Genomic DNA, 21,506 nt, shown 5'->3' with positions numbered 1-21,506 from the left:
TATTATGCATTATTATGAGGAATGTGAAAATTGATAAAATTTAAATTAAAAAATTTTAAGACAAAGTCCTTTCAAAGCAAAGTTGCATCATTTGGAAGGGAATGTTAAAGAGGTTTTTTTGTCAGTATCTTGTAGCAACTGAGGTACGAAACATGGTGAAATCAGAGACTGTATTGGGCTGCTGAAAACCTGAGAACTTGGTTGTTATGAAGAAGAGTTGGTTCTTATATACTGCTTTTCTCTACCCGAAGGAGGATCAAAGTGGCTTACAGTCACCTTCCCTTTCTTCTCCCCACAACAGACACCCTGTGAGGTGGGTGAGGCTGAGAGAGCGCTGATATCACTGCTTGGTCAGAACAGCTTTACCAGTACCATGGCAAGCCCAGGGTCACCCAGCTGGCTGCATGTGGGGGAGTGCAGAATCAAACCCAGCTCTCCAGATTAGAAGTCCGCACTCCTAGCCACTACACCAAACTGGCTCCCATTATCCATTTCAGATTATTAAGGATATAAACATGTATGCATTTTAACATGTGGTAGATGTTTTGACTACTGAGGGTTTTTTAAAAAGTCAGAGATTCTTTATCTATTCTTTCCCATCATAATTTAGATTGTCCGCCTCTGTTTATCATTAGTGACGGAGTGGAAAAATATAAGACATTGGAAGCTTTGTTTAGAACACAACAGAATGCAATATTTTTTGCATCCTTAGGTATTCTTTATGTGTACTTTTTCAGGGTAAAGGAGGGCTATTGCAGATGTTGAGTGAGTTGTCTATTTCTCTTCAGATGCAAACCAGTTTGACCTTGAATCTGCATTTCCAAAGCACAATTGGCAGTGGAATGTCTGAAGGGCCATGGGTCAAGGGACATTCCACTCATACCACAATACAGTAGCAAAAGTCAAAAAGAAAATGCTTTGGTGGAGCTTATTTATTGGAGAAGAAATATCTAGGTACAGCTTAACTTTCTACATTTTCTCTGTTGATATAATGTATACTCTCAATATTTTGATTTAGATTAGAATCCACTACTCTTAATCACTATGCCACGATGGCTCTCAAAATTTTATACTGGGACAGGCTAGGACAGTCATAGTTCTTCAGAAAAGAAGACAATCAATAAATAGGACTGCTCATTCAGAAAGGTAGAGAAAAATCTCTGAGGGAGGCAAATAGGTGAACTCATCATAATCCGAGAGAGCTTTTCATTCAGGGCCCTCCCTGCACCGTGAATTCCAGGAATAGAATGTGTTGACCTTGGATGAGATTCAACCGAGAGCGTGGGCGTCTGGCTGGTGTACCATGCACCCAATGCACCTCCAGATGCCCTGCCTGCCCTACTGGAGGAGGTAGTGGCCTGTCTTGTGGCTTTTGATGTCAGACTTTTGTCCATTAATTCTTTGGCGGAGGATTTGACCTGTAGACTGAAAAACCTGTAGGCCAACACTTTAACCTTCCAGGACATTCTATAAGGGATCTGAAAGTAGCTGTTTTATTACAAAGAAACTTCAAGAACAGGCTAGAAAGGGAGATTTCCAGAAATGCAAGTTATTACAACACTCAATACTTTGACATACCCTGGACTCAACAAGGACAAAGGTTTTTTTAATCTCACTATGCATGCTAACCTTATGTAACTTGTGTACCCATGTTCCTCACAATTAATTTTAATTGGGATTATGTGACTGTTATTACAAAACTCAATACTATGACATACCCAGGACTCAATAGGGACAAAGGCTTTTTATCTCACTATTAATGCTAACCTTGTTCAACTTGTGTATCCATATTCCTCACTATATATTTTATCTGTTCCCTCTTAATAAAACAATAGGGGGTGTTGGGGTGGGCTGTGTCCATGATCAAAACTCCTGGATTGGCCCCTTGGCCCTGGACTGACAAGCGGAGGGGCCAATCGGAAGGCGCAAAGCGACCAGGACAGGCCAGAATTCCAGGGCAATCTGGAGACATGGCTGCCAGTCTGCTCCTGACCACTGCAGGGAGAGGAGGTCAGCAGGGCTGCCAAGGGGAATGAGAACAGAGGCTGCACCAGCCCTTTTTGCCCCAAAGCTGTCCTAACTGTCATGTCCAATGGTAAATTGCCTCAGAACCCTGACAGAGCTGGCAGGAGGCTGGTCAGTGTGCTCCCTCACCCTCCCTTCAGGCCTGCTGCGAAGGAGCCTCTGACAGGCCGTGACTGAGGGGAGGGACGTATTTCTAAGAGCAACGCAGGGGAGCCTGAGGGCATTACTTTTGAGGGTGGGGAACTTTCCCCTTCTGCCAAGCAGTTGGCTGACAGGGAGGCCACAGAAAAGCCCCTTCTCACTTAAAATACTGGTCTGGCCGGGGATTAGACAAAGCCAAGCCATGTGTCTTTTTTCTTTGCAACTCTCTGCAGATTTGAGGCCACTGCACAGTGTTATTCTGCAGAAGAAACTGGCTCTTTTGTCTCCTGTTTCATCTGCACAACAACCCTGTGCAGTAGGCCTCAAGTCTTTCAGTTCAACAACAACCTGTGTGGGAAGCCTTAAATGTTTCTTCTCTACCACAACCCTGTCCAAAGTAGCCCTTTCTGCCTGGGGAGCTGATCTTTATACTCTGCAGATGAGCTGTAATTCCAGGAGCTCTCCAGGCCCCACCTGTAAGTTGCCTACACCTGGGTTGGAAATATTCCTGGAGGTTTGAAGGTGGGACTTCAAAATCATACAATGCCTCAGAGTCCAGCCTTCAAAGAAGCCATTTTTGCCTGCAGTTGGGAGGGAGTGGTGCAGGTGTGTCCCTCCTGGGCTATGGGCTATGGCCAGCCCTTACCAGCAACTGTTTGTATTCTAGGGCACAGACAGGCAGACCAGCATCAGTCCTGTGAGTTTGGAAAGTGCAGGAAGATCTAAATAAACTGTAAATAGTGAACAAGTAAATGGCTGGAGACACATGGGGACTGTCTTGACTTTTTCCAACCTTGGCCTGGCAAACAAAAAAAAACAGTATAAAAAAACCTTACTAAGGTCAAGACTGCTGTACACAGAGATTCTTCCTCTTAGGGTTGCCAGCTTCCCTGTGAGGCTCTCTACCCCACCTCCCTCATCGGGAGTCTGCTATGGGGAGAGAAGGGGAAGACGATTGGAAAATGCTTTAAGACACCTGAGGCCTGCTGGGTCACTGCGGCCCATTCCCAGTTCTCTCAGACCTCTCACAGCCACACATAACTCACAGGTTGGCTATTGTGGGGAGACAAACAGAAAAGGTGTTTGAAAACTGCTTTGACTCCTTTGGGTAGTAAACAACAGGGTACAGAAATCCGTTCTTCTAAGGAGCAACCATGAAATAAACATGTGGGCACATAACATTTTATCAATAGTGAAAAAATGGAAAAGAAGGAACAGGGTGGACACCTGTGTACTGTGACTACCCCATGTGTATTACGGCAGAGGGGCATTTTGGTGTCTGTGGCCTGATTTACACAAGAAGGGAAATGACACAGAACTGGGGGGAATTGGTTGCCATGTAATTTTCCCCTAAGAAGAGTCTCCAGTCTGATTTTCCCTTCACATATCTGAAGACATGGCTATGGAAAGCTCATCTGTAGCCACTATGCCACAATTCCCAAAGGTCAGTCCTCTCCCACACTCAACGAACATTCTACAGCACAGGTTCTTGACACCATATCTCCACACCAATGCCCTCATTTGCTACCACGCCACCACAACCTCCCACACAACACACACATTCAACAGACTGGACAACTCCTCTCCTTCCTCTTCCCACTGCCAAGCTCTAGCACCAGTTGCATTTTTGTATACAACGGGCTTTGCCCCTAGTTTGTGATAATATGACTGTAAGATATGGCATTGTAATGGAATTTTGAGTTTGACTCCCTGGCCTTGGGAAGTGACCAGCAATTTCCTGGGAGAAATGTCTCACAGTTGTATGGAGCAAGCAACATATGGAGAGGTGATAGCCTTTGATCTCTATTAGCAGCATTTAGGTTTCTCTTTGTAAAGTACACTGAATTCTAGGGGATTGATTGGCTGTTTTGACAAAGGATTATCATTGGCTGTACAGTCTACTGATGTAACAGAATTGATTTTTGCTATATATTCCCTGTCATGTAAGAAGATCACAGTCTGACGAAGAGTGCTTGCACTCGAAAGCTCACACCTTGAATAAATCTTTGTTGGTCTTAAAGGTGCTACTGGACTCTGATTTTATCATGATACTTCAGACCAACACAGCTACCCATTTGAATATTGGTTAAGCCCAGTCTCTTTTTCGTGTGATGTTTGGAAAATAATAGTTTAAAAATTGTTGAAATGGCAAAGTAGGTAAATTTGTGCTTACATTCCAGTGATCGGCTGATCATTAATTTGCAAGGTACTAGACATTTTGTATTGCATTCAGCACTAGCATTACTCCACTATACATGCACGTGCACTTGAGGTGATGTAAATATATGGAATTTGTTCCCCCTTTCCACTCTTAGTTATGCCATGGACATTGGGGAAAGTACCGTATTTGCCGGCGTATAAGACGACTGGTTGTATAAGACGACCCCCCAACATTTCCACTCAAAATATAGAGCTTGTTACATTACATTGCAGTACTATGGGCCACTATGGGCAGCTATGTCTATCCCAACTGAAGTGCACCCGACGTATAGGACTTGGAGGCATATTTTTCAGGGGGGGAAAGTAGTCTTATACGCCAGCAAATACTGTAAGTTTCAATACATTAATATCAGTCGCCAGTAAAATCCAATAAACTAGTTTCAACACACTATTGTGAGCTCTGGCTATGCCTCCAAGTGAAGAGTCCTCACACACCCCCCATCTTAGTTTCACTCCATCTTAGTTTCAGTGGCATAACAGATACTCCCAGGTTCCTACCTTAGCCTTGCTTCTTGGTGAGATTAAACAATATCTCTGCCTTAAGCTGTACCTGATTTGTAGAGTATCCCATGAACAGGACTGTCACAGTGCTACCCCATGAGAATCAGATAGCATAAATTAAGTCTCATTTCACTCTAGATTAAAGAGAGGGTTTCCAAATTTATCTAATCTAGAATCATAGAATAACAGAGTTGGAAGGGACCTCATGGGTCATCTAGTCTAGCGATCCCCAACCTGTGGGCCACGGACCACATGTGGTCCGTCGACTAATTGGAGGTGGGCCCCGAAGGACGCCTTCTCCCCCCCCGGCCCTTTACTTCATCCCCCCCGGCCCTTTACAACACACTTCGGGTGTCATTGTCTCCCATCACTCCCAGATGAGACTATCTCGTTGCAGAGAAACAAGCTCAGGGTTCCCATTTGATTTGTCATTGTCATGAGTTAAAATTTCCATGAAAATAAAATGTTCCTCATGTTCATTGTTGTGGCGTGTCTGTATCTTATTTTGAAGGGATGTTTAAATATTACCATAGCGATCAGAGAGCGTTAGGGCAGTGGTTGAGAGTAGAGGAGTAAACTACCCCCCCACTGGGCCTCAGTAAAATTGTCAAGCGCTGAGTGGTCCCCGGTGATAAAAAGGTTGGGGACCACTGATCTAGTCCAACCCCCTCCACTATGCAGGACACTCACATCCCATTTGCTCATCTACTGTAACCTGCCACCCCCTTGAATCTTCACAGAATCAGCCTCTCTGTCAGATGGCTATCCAGCCTCTGTTTAAAAATCTCCAAAGATGGAGAACCAACCACCTCCCAAAGAAGCCTGTTCCACTGAGAAACCCCTCTAACTGTCAGGAACTTCTAGATGTTTAGATGGAATTTCTTTGGCATTAATTTCACGGATGAGGAATAGTTGGGTCTTCCAGGCCCAGCTCTTCCCCCTCCTATGGCATCCTGGAAGGGACAGAATATGCCCTGGTTGGCTCTGCGGCACTTTGTGGTGGTGCGGAGCCAACTGTGGCATTTTAAATTTTTTTCAGGAAGGTGGGATTGCATTGTTACGCAATCTCACCTTCGTGAAAATAACCCCCCTGCTGCCTTCTTGTGCAGTGAAACCATTTCACCCCAGCCACCTCATGTGGAGGAAGAAATCTGGGGCATATGGGGTCTTTTGCTGAAAACTGTCCCCCATGGGGACAGAGGAAGTGGCGGTGCAAACAGCCCCATTGCAAACTCCTGGTTGCGGCCTGGTGCAGCCACCACCATGCAGAATAGATCAAAGAGACACAAATCTGAAAAGTCCTAAGAAACAACAATGGAAAAAATCAGAGAGTCAAAATAAAATAGATGCAAACTTATTACAAAAAAATCTGGAGTTGGCTAGGCTGCCTTCCAAGTTTTGACTTTGGTAGAGACCCAACATTCCAGGCACATTTTTTCTGAAGTGGAGGTACCTTTTAATTGCGCTACTTTGGTGAGGTTGGCCTCATTTGTTACTGAAGAGTGGAAACCAACCAGAAGTTTAAGGTTGCATCTGGAGTTTGCTGCCTTTTGGAATGTATTTGAACTTTTGCAAAGGAAGCTTGCAAAAAGGGAGAAAAACCCTCTTGGGTAATGTTCCCCGTTAGCTCCAGAATCAGGAGGTTTAATGCAGCTGTGCATTCCAGACCGTGGGTTTGAGTTGTAGAAATTATTCACAGCAAAATACTGCTGAAACATTGATATTATATTTTCAGGTGGAAAAACTTGCTGGCAACAAGTTTTTGTTTTGTAATTGTCTCAGCCTCCCACACTGACCATTGTTAGCTTTATAACTGAAAATTGAAAACTAATTAATAAAAGCAAAATCAGCCATAAGCACCGAGGAGTGATCTCACTTTAATGTGAAATTTGTAACTTCTTCAGATATTGATATTAGCTGAAAGTATTCCTGAAACTGTAAATTTCTTGATGTTATCCCCTCTGTGCAGTCTCATCTGAAATATTCTAAATCTACTTTAGCTTTTTAAAATACAAATTATATGTAGATGGCAATGTATCTTCTTGTACTTTAAGTGGAGTTACGTTCTTGTAGTAACTCTGATAGCTTGTTTGGTTTAAATAAAATAATAAATTTGTAGTTTAATGCAATGTGAATGAGACTTGGAGTTTTCTGGTGTAGTACTTGCACTAGTAAAATCCATGCAATTACATGGGTGTAGTTCCGCTAATAATTTATTTATTTACTCTACTAATGCACCTTTCTTACTGGGACTCTAGGCAGACTGGATTGTAAGGATCATGCCTGATGTCCATCTCCCTGTTTTTTGTATTAGCTGATAAACTAGTTCTGCTATAATGGCAACTGCAGTAAGTCATTACATGGTAATTGACAAATTGCTTATGTTTGCTCTTCAAACCAAGATCAGTGATTGGCTGTAGGTCTTGCAGATACACAAGCAATGAGTGATGGCTTGTTATCAAATCTGAACAAAGTCACTGAATCATTTTTCCCAAATAGAGCACACAAAGCTTAGTTAACTTTTGGGTACTAAGTTTAAAAGTGTTTACAAGGATTCAGTATCTTGTTGGAGAGGTGTGAGCTGTGTTGTGTTTGTTTGGGATCCCCATCAGAACCATTCCTTGATCCTAATTACTGTGTCCCTTTACCATACAGGCAGTACAACATCTTTCCTTCAAGACAAAATATGATGCATTTTAAAATTGTTTCTTTAGATTCTGATCCCACTAGGCCAGGGATTCTGAATGAGGGTTCTGGGGAACTGGGGGTTACATGTGAGCTCCCTGATGGCTGCTGATAGCACTAGATGTCACTGGAACCCACTGTCCCCATTGCTCTAGAGTCCTAGTCTCTTTCTCCACACTGGAAATGGTAAATGATCGCTCAGTTGATTGATTGACTGGATGGTTCTGGCATCCTACTTCTATACCCACTCCTCTGTATGGGCCTGTCACCACTTCTGGGGGTCCTCAACGCCAGAAAAATATTTCAGAGGTTCCTCCAGAGTCAAAAGGTTGAAAAAGGCCACACTAGGCCCTTTGCATGAGCTGGTTTAACATTTCATGCATGATAATACACTGCCATCTTGAGCAATCAAGACTATTCCTGGTGGTAGAGATTAATGTGTCACAAGATTCTGTGGGAAATACCTTGGAAATCCTTTTGCCATATCCAGTGAAATACTATATTAGATAGCTTTTAGATATAAGGACCATAAGGAAGGCCAGGCATCAAAGAATTGAGGCTTTTGAACTCTGGTGCTGGAGAAGACTCTTGCGAGTCCCTTGGACTGCAAGGCGAACAAACCAGTCAGTGCTAGAGGAGATCAGCCCTGACTGTTCCTTAGAAGTCCAGATCCTGAAGATGAAACTCAAATACTTTGGCCACCTCATGAGAAGGAAGGACTCCCTGGAGAAGAGCTTAATGCTGGGAGCGATCGAGGGCAAAAGAAGAAGGGGACGACAGAGAATGAGGTGGCTGGCTGGAGTCACTGAAGCAGTAGGTGCAAACTTAAATGGGCTCCGGGGAATGGTAGAGGACAGGAAGGCCTGGAGGATCATTGTGCATGGGGTCGCGATAGGTCAGACACGACTTTCCACCTAACAACAACAGATAGCTTTTAGATATGTGGAAATTTTGCAGAAATTGAAGCTGTGGTGCAATTCCCCACCTTTCACGGTGCTCGATCAGCATATTATAACTGGCCACATGCCAGATTTGAATATGTAAGATTCTCTGGACTTCTAAGCTGTGTGGTCCTGATGGTGGAAAACCTAAAGGGTGAAGGCAAGTAGTCTGTTAGCTAGGGTTGCCAGATCCAGATTGAGGAACTCCTGGAAATTTGGGGATCGAGCATGGGGCCTCAGTGCGGTAGATTGCTACAGTCTTCCCTCCAAAGTATCCATTTTTTTTTACAGGGGAACTGATATCTGTAAACTGGAGATGAGCTGTAATTTCAGGGGATCCCCAGGTCCTACCTGGAGGTTGGCATCCCTACTGTGAGCTCAGAGGGAACCCTTGTGTAGTGGTTAGGAGAGCCAGCTTGGTGTAGTGCAGCAGTTCTCAACCTTCTTACCGCTGCAACGCCAACTGTGGCGGGGGTGGGGCGCAGGGGTAGGGCGTGCAGGCGCAGAACAATTGAGGCAGTGTGGAGGTGGCCATTACCATGGCTCTGCTGCTGCAGGCCACGGGCACCCACCACTGCCCGCCACCGCCTGCTACTGCTGTGGCCTGCTACCACCACGGTGGTGGCCACCAACCTGGGTGACCCTGCGGATGGGGCCAGGTGACCTCACTTGGGGTCAAGACCCCTAGATTGAGAACCACTGATGTAGTGGTTAGGAGTGCAGACTTCTAATCTGGTGAGCCAGGTTTAATTCCTCACTCCTTCATGTGCAACCAGCTGGGTGACCTTGGGCTCACCACAGCACTGATAAAGCTGTTCCTACTGAGCAGTGATATCAGGGCTCTCTCAGCCTCACCCACCTCACAGGGTGTCTGTTGTGGGGAGAGGAATGGGAAGGCGACTGTAAGCTGCTTTGAGATTCCTTTGGGTAGAGAAAAACAGCTCTTCTGAGAGCATACAAAGATCTGAGAGCCTTTACGTTGGTTCTTTGTTGTCTCCTGTCTTCCTAGAAATCCAGCCTGGAGATGACCATTGCCTGTAGCCAGTTGTTTAGGGGTGCCAGTAACCTTGCCTGCCATAAATGGAAAAATGCCAGCTGGGCTACTTTGGTGGTTTGAGCCTCCATTGTAAGGGAGGCATCAAGAATCATACTCAGATTCCTGGCAGAGTGATTAGGGGCAACCCATAACCTTGTAGTTCACATTCTTGTGAAAATTAAAAGAACTGTAAAGCACTGAAAGGTTCAGTGGAAATGATAAGTGACAAATTCAGCTTCTGCACATTGTTGGCCACCAACAATGCTTTCCAAGTGCCCTGGAATCAACAGTGTGAAGGATAAGATCATTGTAGTCTAATCAGAAATGCCAACAGGCCACTATCATTGAGTCACAGTCAAGAGGAATGTGTTGACTAGACACTCAGTATAGATACCAGGGTGTGACTGCCTCATTACCTTTCAGCAATCAGTATAAAGGACATAAAGAAGCTGATGTTAGGTGTTCATGCTGATTGTTAAACTACATTGGTGCAACTGCAAGAGTTGATTATTGTGTTAATTTATTTCTGCACTTTCTGACATAGCCAGACCCTTTCAGTCATTATAATATGTTCCTACAGCATCTAATATGGTTGTTCCTACTCTGGGTGTTGGTATAAGTTACTTATGACTACCTGTAGATTCCTGTTTTCAGCACTTTCTACCATGTCTTAGCAACTATGTAGCCATAACTAGATGGCTTGTAGCTCTGCAGTGGATCTCTAGTCTTTGTCAGCATGTGCATTTCTGTGTATGGCATGTATAGAGTCCCTCAGCCATACATCCAGGTGGCTAGAGGGAGTCACTGCAGCAGTAGGTGCAAACTTAAATGGACACCGGGGAATGGTAGAGGACAGGAAGACCTGGAGGATCATTGTCCATGGGGTCCTACCTGGTGGAATGAGCTCCCAGAATTGCTATGGAGCTCTCTGAGTTCGGCAGGGCAGTGGTCCCAAACCTTTTTATCACTTTTATCAATGCTTGACAATTTTACTGAGGCCTGGGGGAGGGTAGTCTTTTGCCAAGGGACGTCACTGCCACCTGAGCCCCTGCTCCACTTGCTTTCCCACTGGTGCCCCTGGCTTCCCGCCGCCCGCTGGGGGGCACTGCCAGCAGCAGCTGTGCAGTGCCATGCTGAGGGGGAGCCCCAGCCATGGCAGCCACCAGCGAGCACCAAAGGTGAGCCGGCAGCAGAGTGGCGGGGCAACCCCCAAGACAGCAGCCGGGAAGGAGGAGCTGACTGCTCCACAGACCGGTACCAGTCTCCGCACTGGAGGTTGGGGACCACTGCCACAGATGGAGCTCTTCCGCCAGGTGTTTGGTTGAGGCTGGGTGTTGCTGGTACTGGAGATTAACAGCAGGTCTCTCCCCCCCCCCCCCGGTGGTTTCAGGATTAGGTATTAGACCTGCCTGGAACCACTGAGTGCTTGACCCCTGGTTCTTTTCCCCCCTCTTTTCCACCACCAGTCATTGATTATGTTCTATACTAGTTTCAGCTGCTTGAGACATTGGTTGAAGAGTTTTATATTTTTAACTGCCATCTTAATTTTTTTTTATTATATTGGGGAATTGTTGTAATTTAATGTGTTTTTGTGATCTCATTAATGTTTTATGGTTGGATGTTGTATTTTATGTGCATTGTGAACCGCTGTGAGCTAGCTATGCTGGGTGCGGTGGTATATAAATATAATAAATACATAGATAAATAAATATATGTAGGATACTTAGCTAGTAGTTATTTTTATGCTGCCGTTCTCTGGTGAAAGAAGGCATAGTCAGCTGTTCTGCATATATTAGTGCCTGGATACAGCTTTAGTTAAAGAGATACTACAGCTCTGAGAGAATTCAGGTCAAACCTGTCATTGGGAACTTTCATCAAGCAGGCTGTTTATTTTCTACTTATATATGGGAACCCTAAGGTTTCCAGTGATAATTTGATACATGGCAGAATATAGGAAGGCATTTTTTCCATTTCTAATATTAAAAGCTGGATTTGGCAGCACACAATTCTATATTGCATATAAGTCTTTGGATAAGAACAATCACTCATTCTTAATGACAGTAAGCAGTTTGTCTTTGATAAGCTGTAAGGAAGTCTTATATGGTTTACAATGTGATAAACCGTATGCTGTCATAATTTCCAAGGAGTAGCCATAATAGCTGATGCAGAAAACTAAATTAGTCTTGCAGTTCCAAAAGACCAGAGCAATTTTATTCTAGAATAACCTTTTGTGGAATAGGGATAACTTCTTCAGGTGTTGTGAGTGGATCTTCACAACTTGGCCATTCTGGGAGATGGAAAATTCTGTTTGTAGATGGAAGGTGATGGAGTCTCTTTCATTGGAAGATGTTTAGGAGGAGATTGGATAAGTACCTGTTAGAAGTATGTGTTTTTTTAATTCCTGAGAAGGTGGCGGCTGGACTGGGTGGACTTTGTGGTCTTTTCCAGCTCTGAGTGATACTGTGATTCTGAAGGGATGTATAGAAAAAAACATAAACAGCAGGGTCTAGGAGCCATGAAGTGCACGAAGTACAGATTGAAATGAAAACTATGCAAAATCCAGTCAGGGAAAAAATCACAAATTGTTCTAAGTGTGATAGATGGAGGGCTATTGATTGCTGTTTATTTTTGTATCATATTATGTCATTGCATACAAGTTGAAGGGTGTGTGAAAATTTTCAAGGTTATTATAATCACCACAATTCTTTTATGTAACAATTATAAATAAAAATAATGTCATTAATCCATCTTTGATACAACAAGAAGAGCTGGATTTTTACTGTTTTCTGTTACTTACATTGCCCTGATCTGAATCTGAATTGTTTGTCTTTTACGAAACTAGAATCAGAATGGCTGTCTGTACGTTTCCCATTCTATTCTTCCTCTTCTTTCAGGAGAAAAATTGTTTGCCATGATGGTATTTCATTCAATGCCCTTTAAATCTCACTTGGTTTTCTGGGATTCTGTTCCCTATACCCTAGGCTTTCAGATTGATAGAAAGCAGAAATGACCATGACTGCCAACAAGAATGCCAGTGTCATCAGGAGAGCTGGAGGAAGTAAAGTCCCTCGAGATACTCTGGATCGGTAAGTACATAGTAAATGTTGTTTATTGTGTTTTTCCTGATGCTGAATCGGTACAATTTCAGCAGAAGAAACCATGTAGTCATTAACCAATGGAAAGCAGGATTTGAAATGGGATTAGAAATTCTGAGAAGGGTAGAATTCTCAGGAGACAAGATTTCTGGTGAGCTTCCCGGCTCTAATCTGATATACTAACATTGCACCTTATTGCAGGCGTGGCCAAGCTGTGGCTCACCAGATGTCCATGGACTACAATTACCATGAGCGCCTGCCACCACGTAATCCATGGATATCTGGAGAACCACCGTTTGGCCACCCCTGCCTTATTAGCTTCAGAATGCAGAATAGATGTGTCAACATTTGTTAGTTGTGAATGCTTAATAAAGCTTCCATGTCTACAGAGAGTTATGTTTCAAGTTCTTAATGCTGTGGAAAGACAATGGGGACTGTGAGCTTTTGTTTATTTATTATTTAATTTATATATCACCACTCTTGGCCTGGCTGGCTCATGGTGGTTTACAATAAAAGTATAAAACATTTAAAAAACCCTCAATGTATCCAAAACCCAATAACAATTACAATCCAAAATTACAACTGACAGCAACTTGATGGTAATTTCTTCCCTATTCCATTTCAACCATAATGCCTCAACTTTTCCGTTTCCAGCTAGTGCTCGTTAGCTGACCATCAATGGTGTTTGTCTACAGGGGAAGTAGGAAAAAGGAGGGGAGGGACCCGATCTAATATCCCTGGTCTCAGCCTGGCCTCAACTGTATCCCTGGCAGAAGAGCTGTTTTACAGGCCCTGTGGAATTCAGAGAGTTCTGTCAGGGCTCTCAACTCTTCTGGGAGCTCATTCCACCAGGTTAGGGCCAGGCCTGAAAAGGGCCTGGCCCAGGTTGAGGCCAGATGCACTTCCCGGGGGCCTGGGACTCTCAGTAGATTCATACCCTCAGAGCAGAGGGCCCTTTGAGGGGGGGCATAAGGAGATAAGCGGTCTTGCAAATAGGTAGAACCCAGGCTGCATATAGTCTTGAAGGTGAAAACCAAAACCTTGAACGTAATCCGGAAGCTAACCCGGTAACCAGTGCAGCTGTCTCAGCATCATCTGGACATGCCCTCCAAGATGACTTAGTGAGGACCTGTGTAGCTGTGTTCTGTACCAGTTGCAATTTCCAGAGCAGTGACCAGGATATGTCCACGTAAAGTAAGTTACAGAAGTCTACTCTGGAAGTGCGGCCGGGCTGAGACCTGGGATATTAGATTGGGTCCCTATCCTCCTTTTTCCTAGTTCCCCTGTAGACAAACACCATCGGTGGTCAGCTGTGGAGCATTAGCTGAAAACGGAAAAGTTGAGGCATTATGGATCACTGTGATCAAGTGTTCAGTTCACTGTGATCAAGTGTTCAGATCACTGTGATCAAGTGTTCAGGTAGGGCGCTAGTAGCCGTGCTTGGTGCAGATGGATAAATGCATCTGGGCTACTTTCATGACCTGTACCTCCATCGATAGGGAGGCATCAAAGATCATCCCAAAATTCCTGGTCATAGGTGCAGATGTAAGTTGTACCCTATCCAGGCAGGAGAGCCATGCTTCCTGATCCTGTCCCCAGCCACAGGACCTCCATCTTGGAGGCGTTGAGCTTCAGATTTTTGCTTTTATGCTCTTGTTTGTCCAAGAAAAATACTACCTGTTACCCACGAGTTTCATCATTTTAATAAATCAGTTGAGTAGTACTGACACTGGTGTATTTTTGGGCTTAAAAGGATTTATTCCAAAGCCTTGTGCAGACTTTGTTTCTTTAGGTATTTTTTGCTGGAATAGTTTATCCCACCAGTTTTGAAAGCTAATATGCTGCCACCAATTTTGTTAATACATTTTTATATGTATTAAGATTTTAAATGCTTTGCTCTGAGTCTTGTGTTATAGAACAAAAGTGGCATATAAATATGTCAAGCACATATAACTGTTTGCTGCATTCATACTATGTCTTTTGAAACAAATCCAAGTGTTAATAACTTAATAATAAAAATATGATGTGTGAAATGACCATAAGTACCTTGCACTGGATGCATATTCAAACAAGGTGAAGGGGTTTGAGATGTCTGGCTGTTGAATGTGTTCTTAGGATCCATACCAAAAGCAAATCCCCTTGGCAGTGGCAACAGTAATCCCAACATTGTGTCAGAAATGGTAGGCTGGACAAAGCAACACATCTAGGATTTGAGGGGAGGCAAGCTCAGACAGGAGCAAAGGCAAGGTACAGGACCAGAGAGCAACACACATGTGCTTGCTGCACAGAGGATGGGGAGTTGGGTTTTATAAGGCACAGGGGAAGAGCCAAGCAAGCACTTGTAGGAGGTTCAAGAAGAAAAGACAGTAGAGCTCACTGGACTCAGGTGCGCCATTGTCGCTGCGGGGTCTCAGTGAGCAAAAGTGGCAGGCTCCAGCTTCACAGCTCAGAATTAAAGGTCTGGCACTTCTAGCTCACAACCTGAGAGATACTTGCCTCAGTGTGGTATGTTCCTTGACATAGTAGTCAAGGCTATGCATGCAAAACTATAGGATAATTCAAAGCTTTTTTTGGTGTGTGTGTGTATGTGTTTGTGTGAGAAAGCCCCTTTTGAAATGGAAAAAGCCAGTGCATTCATATTTCTTTCTTCCTAAGCATTGCCATTTGGGCTTTCAAGTTAAATGAGATCATGCTTGGATTAGCGCTACAAAACAGAACCTGTGTGGATGGCAGAAAGCCTGATGTCCCTTTAAAGAATTTGTTTTTCTACCCTTTTGCCTGTTTAAGAAAAGGACACTGGTCTCCATTAACACTTAGATCTTCTTCAGAGATACCTTTGATGTGGTAAGGCTGCATCTCTTCTCTTAGGCCATCTGTTGAAGCAATGCCACTATATAAATGGCTGCGTATAGCATAGGATGGCCTGACTTGCTGTCCTGTTTAGCAATCTTGCCAAGTAGAGCCAGTTTTGTTATTCTCATACATTCAGTTTCTCAGTAAATTTTCACTAAGTTCAGATCTGCCATTTGTGTAAATTATACTGAATTGTACTGGCATACTTTGGTAATTTACCTCTAATGCAGCATCTAACTCAGGGGTGTGTAACCTAGGGATCAGTCCAAAATGAAATGTGGCTGAAAGAAATAAATCTATACATTAAATGTACTGGAGGGGTAGGAGAGATGCTAGAATAACCAGTATAAGGGCGGGCTAAAGGGCTCCTTTAGAGATACTTTCCAGAAAGGGAAATTGGAGCTGATGGCCAGGTCTGGTGGACCAGATGTTTGGGCACAGGAGGAACTTATTAGAAGTGGGGAAGGAAGAAGCCTTAAATAATTGTGTTGTTTTTTCATCAGAAGTGATGTAGGGATGTTGAGGACAATACTCTGTTTTTTTTGGCAAAACACTATGATAGAATTAGCTTCTTACCATAGAGTTTTGCCCCCAACTAGAGCACTTTCCCTGATGTCCCTATATCATTTCCGGTGATTGCAGAGAAATTATGATTTTTTCTTTCAGATTTCTTGCCTGGTTTTATTTTGGGGAGGGTTTCCCCTGGTTTCTTAAACCCCTGAATTTGGGGGAACGGTGCCAAATTGGGGGATCCCCAGGCTCCATCTGGGGACTGAAGCCAAAGAAGAAAGGCCAGCTGCAAGGCTGAATGAATAAAGCTTTAATGTATGCTATTCAGTGTCTATTTCTAATCAAACTCAGAAAAATTCATGGAGCCAAGCTAAAATGAGGTCTGGATTCACTCTCACTTTAATCAGTAGTTTACTCCTTTTATTTTTTAAACTGTTCTGTAATTTCAAAGTAGTAAATTCAACACAGTACTTAAAAATATCCAATAGACCATAGGTTCAATTCTCTAACTGGAGGACCCTCCATGTTCAAGTCACTGTCAAGACTTCGTTAGGGGTGGGATAGAAGAAGAAGAAGAGTTGGTTCTTATATACAGCTTTTCTCTATTTGAAGGAATCTCAAAGTGGCTTACAGTCGCCTTCCCTTTCCTCTCCCCACAACAGACATCCTGTGAGGGAGGTGAGGCTGAGAGAGCCCTGATATCACTGCTTGGTCAGAACAGTTTTGTCAGTGCCATGGCAAGCCCAAGGTCACCCAGCTAGTTGCATGTGAGGGAGTGCAGAATCTAACCTGGCATGCCAGATTAGAAGTCCACACTCCTAACCACTACACCAAGCTGTCATAGATAGATAGATAGATAGATAGATAGATTATAGATAGATAGATGATAGTTTCAGTTCCGTAAATGGGTTTTCTTACCTTGCCTCTTTCTTGATCTCTCACTCTGAATTTTATTGTAGTTTGTCTGTTTAACTGTAAAAACTTGCAGACCTCTGATCTAGCCCACTATGTAGACACATAGTATTGTTTAGCTAATGTTTATTTCCATTCTTTGGAAATGTTTCCTTTTGTGGCATCCTGAAGACTGTGTGGCAGAATCATTCTTATGTGCATTTGCAAAGTTGGTATTTGCATTTGAGCTTTTGAAGTAGCTTAGGCAGTGCCTACTCCTTTTGTTAGAAATCCAGTGTAGTCAAAAAGTATATATATGAAGGCTGTATGTTCTGGACTTAGGTAGTCTCCTGATGGATGGGGGTGTCTGCTCCTCAAAAGAATTGAAATAGTTAATTGAAGTTTCAGGGTGTTTGTTTTGTGTGTTGTTTTGTTGTTGTGTTTATGGTTCTTGTTATGTTGTATTTTTGTATGGACATTTCCTCTTTTTCTTTTGTATTGTTTAAAAATATTTTTCGAGGCAATCCTCCCCCCCCCCCAAAAAAAAGCCCAACCCAGCTCCATCATAAGAACTTGACTACAGTGGTACACTGATGCTAACATGGCAATGGTTTTACTAGTCAGTTCTGCTGAGGGGAGATGTGACACAAACAGCCCTCAAACAATGCTCCAACGATATAGTGATCATATAGAATCATAGAATCCTAGAGTTGGAAGGGGCCATACAGGCCATCTAGTCCAACCCCCTGCTCAACGCAGGATCAGCCCTAAGCATCCAAGAAAAGTGTGTATCCAACCTTTGCTTGAAGGCTGCCAGTGTGGGGGAGCTCACCACCTCCTTAGGCAGCCTATTCCACTGCTGAACTACTCTGACTGTGAAACATTTCCCCCTGATATCTACCCTATATCATTGTACTTGAAGTTTAAACCCATTACTGCGTGTCCTCTCCTCTGCAGCCAACAGAAACAGCATCCTGCCCTCCTCCAAGTGACAACCTTTCAAATACTTAAAGAGGGCTATCATGTCCCCTCTCAACCTCCTTTTCTCCAGGCTGAACATTCCCAAGTCCCTCAACCTATCTTCATAGGGCTTGGTCCCTTGGCCCCAGATCATCTTCGTCGCTCTCCTCTGTACCCTTTCAATTTTATCTACGTCCTTCTTGAAGTGAGGCCTCCAGAACTGCACACAGTACTCCAGGTGTGGTCTGACCAGTGCCGTATACTAGCGATCCCCAACCTGTGGGCCGCGGACCACATGTGGTCCTTCGACTAATTGGAGGTGGGCCCCGAAGGACGCCTTCTCCCCCCTCCCTGGCCCTTTACTTCATCCCCCCAAGCCCTTTACAACACACTTCACTGTTGTGGCGTGTCTGTATCTTATTTTGAAGGGATGTTTAAACATTACCATAGCGATCAGAGAGCACTAAGGCAGTGGTTGAGAGTAGAGGAGTATACTACCCCCCCCCACCAGGCCTCAGTAAAAGGCGTTGAGTGGTCCCCGGTGAGTGGTCCCCGGCGTTGAGTGGTCCCCGGTGATAAAAAGGTTGGGGACCACTGCCGTATACAATGGGACTATGACATCTTGTGATTTTGATGTGATGCCCCTGTTGATACAGCCCAAAATGGCATTTGCCTTTTTTGCCGCTGCATCACACTGCCTGCTCATGTTTAGTTTACAATCCACAAGTACACCAAGGTCTCGTTCACACACAGTGTTACTTAGAAGCGTATCCCCCATCCAGTAGGCATGCTTTTCATTTTTCTGTCCCAGATGCAGAACTTTATACTTATCTTTATTAAATTGCATCTTGTTCTCATTTGCCCATTTTTCCATTGTGTTCAGATCTCGTTGAACTCTGTCTCTATCTTCCGGAGTATTTGCCAGGCCTCCCAATTTGGTGTCATCTGCAAACTTGATGAGTAGTCCCTCCACCCCCTCATCTAGATCATTAATAAATATGTTAAAAAGTACTGGGCCGAGCACCGAGCCCTGAGGTACCCCGCTACTCACCTCTCTCCAGTCGGTAAAGGTAAAGGTAAAGGTATCCCCTGTGCAAGCACCGAGTCATGTCTGACCCTTGGGGTGACGCCCTCCAGCGTTTTCATGGCAGACTCAATACGGGGTGGTTTGCCAGTGCCTTCCCCAGTCATGACCGTTTACCCCCCAGCAAGCTGGGTACTCATTTTACCGACCTCGGAAGGATGGAAGGCTGAGTCAACCTTGAGCCGGCTGCTGGGATCGAACTCCCAGCCTCATGGGCAAAGCTTTCAGACGGCTGCCTTACCACTCTGCGCCACAAGAGGCTCTCTCCAGTCGGATGAAACACCATTGACAACAACTCTTTGAGTGCGGTTCTCTAACCAATTCCCTATCCACCTAACTATCTGAAAATCCAGATTGCAGTCCTTCAACTTATCCATCAGAACATCATGGGGAACCTTGTCAAAAGCTTTACTAAAATCCAAGTAAATGACATCAACCGAATTCCCCCGGTCCAGCAAACCTGTTACTTGGTCAAAAAAGGAAACCAGATTGGTCTGGCAGGACCTGTTGGAGGCAAATCCATGCTGACTTCCTTGGATCACCAAATTGTCCTCCAGATGTTTGCAGATTGCTCCCTTTAATATCTGCTCCATTATCTTTCCCACAACAGAGGTCAGACTCACTGGTCTGTAGTTTCCCGCATAGCATCCTCATTGACATTCACTAGTCAGATTATGTACTGCTGATGCTCCTGTGAATGGCATACACAGATGCAGCCAATCACTGCCCACTGATTCAGCCACATGCCCTGACATCACATGACTACTTCCCACACAGGGAATGCCAAGGAGGCAAAGGGAGGAGAATGACGGCTTCCTTTACTTCCAAGGAGGCTGGTAGCATGACTGGCAAGAACCCCAGACTTTAAATACTCCTGTGAACTCCATGGACATGGGTTTGAGGTCTTGCCTGCAGTTGGGTTTGTTTGTTTCTTTCTTAGATTTTCATACCACCCTCCTGTCAGACAGGCACACAAGGGGGAAAACAGGGCCAATCCAGCCCCGGTATCCCCACAGTTGCAAAGCTCACCTAATGTGATGGAGCAGTCAAGACTCCTCCTGCCAAAGTTCCAGATTCCAGTCAGGGTGAGACATGGGAGCCCACCTTTTCCCAAGTAAAGGCAATATAGCCAATTGGACAGAAAAAACATGCATCATAAACTTTCATCCTCGCCTTTTGGCCTGCCTCCTCCCCTCCAGTGGCTGACTGTGGAAAGGAACCTATGTGGCAAACTGGATGCATTAGTTTGAATCCCACTGAGGGCTTTGCTAGCAAGCAGGCAACATATGCTTTTTGTCCAACAGCAGGCTGAGTAGCAGCAAAACAGGAGGCAGCGGCCAGACTTGAATTCACTCTCAGGAACAGTTCTCTAACCATTCAACTGGGCATCATAGGAACAAATTACACCACAGGGTCTTAGGCATCCCCCTGTGGCCCTACTGCCCATGCCAATCAATCATATAGAGCAAGGCAAAGAATAGTGTAGAGGCAGAGATGGTACATTAGGTAAGGCACAGAGATAATATACATCAGGCTTGATTTACCCAATGGGTATATTATCCTATGACAGTGTAGCTAGAGTCTGAGAACAGCAAAGTTTTGCCCCAGCAGTCATTATGATGGGGATGGGCTACTCTTGTTGATTGGTGACCCTACATGCTCATCATTTTAGCCTGTGAGCCCTCACATAGCATCTCGCTCTTGAACTCAGAAACCCATTCTAACTGCAGGTTCTCATTTGCTCTTAAGTTTTTTCTATTCTGTCCATTCCAACATGCCACCCACTTATGTAAGCTACATGTTTTATGAAACATGGCAATAGTATGGTTTCCCACAAGTGTACCTTCTGATACACCAACATAACTTGGAGATATGCCACTTAGGTCTTTTATGTATGTTTTCCCACATGCATGTCCATCTTTTTTTTCCTGTTCTGAATTGATTTTTCTCCCTTTGATGTTCAGCTCGCTTTCTATTCACTGTTTCTCCATGTTTTCTGAGAGTGTTTCATGGTGCTTTTACCCATTGTTTTACTTCCGAACCAAAGGTAATTCTAGAGCATACCAATTCCCTTGGATTCCCCCTCCACCCTTTTGCTACCCCTCAGAGGCCACTCCACCACTGCCCACAATGAGGTTGTTCTTCCCATTATGCAACTTCTGCCCCTCCCCCCCTCTTTGGTGTACATGCTCCACTATAGCTTACTTTTCCCATCATTAAAAACTTTGGCTTTTTTTACAAGTGGATGGGCAGCAGTCTGCTATAAATGCAGCGTGGGTGGAGTGGTGAATTCTTGTCTGTCTGCCTGTTGCTGTGGTGGAGAATAGAGCTGAGGCTATGGCACCTCAGAACAGGCATGTCTCTCTGAGCTGCAGAGGTGTCCTGCCTCCTGACCTCTCTGGAGTGTAACACAGTTTGGAGGTCTTGCTATGGGCAGAGCAACTCCCAGTCCAGCCAAAGCCTCATAACATTCATTCCTCAAATACCTGATTGGCTGGCCTGTGGAGCAACCCCATGGGCCCTACTGCCCCAGCCCATGCAGCTGGCAGGTGAGCCGTGGTGTC

General features: G+C 44.4%; 1 protein-coding gene across 4 annotated transcripts in view; it reads left to right on the top strand.

The window, feature by feature from the left end:
• Window positions 1–21,506, top strand: part of DENND2B (DENN domain containing 2B) — a 187,763-nt gene that overhangs the window by 72,721 nt on the left and 93,536 nt on the right. For all 4 annotated transcript variants that reach the window (XM_077321740.1, XM_077321742.1, XM_077321741.1 and 1 more), the window contains one exon: window positions 12,531–12,635. In XM_077321740.1, coding sequence (XP_077177855.1) covers window positions 12,556–12,635 — 80 coding nt within the window. In that variant the 5' untranslated portion in view covers window positions 12,531–12,555. The remainder of the gene's footprint in view (window positions 1–12,530; window positions 12,636–21,506) is intronic.

This window comes from Paroedura picta, chromosome 2 (assembly GCF_049243985.1).
Source record: "Paroedura picta isolate Pp20150507F chromosome 2, Ppicta_v3.0, whole genome shotgun sequence".
NCBI lineage: Eukaryota > Metazoa > Chordata > Lepidosauria > Squamata > Gekkonidae > Paroedura > Paroedura picta.
The sequence above is the reverse complement of the archived record's forward strand: the minus strand, read 5'-3'. Positions and strand labels throughout refer to the sequence as shown.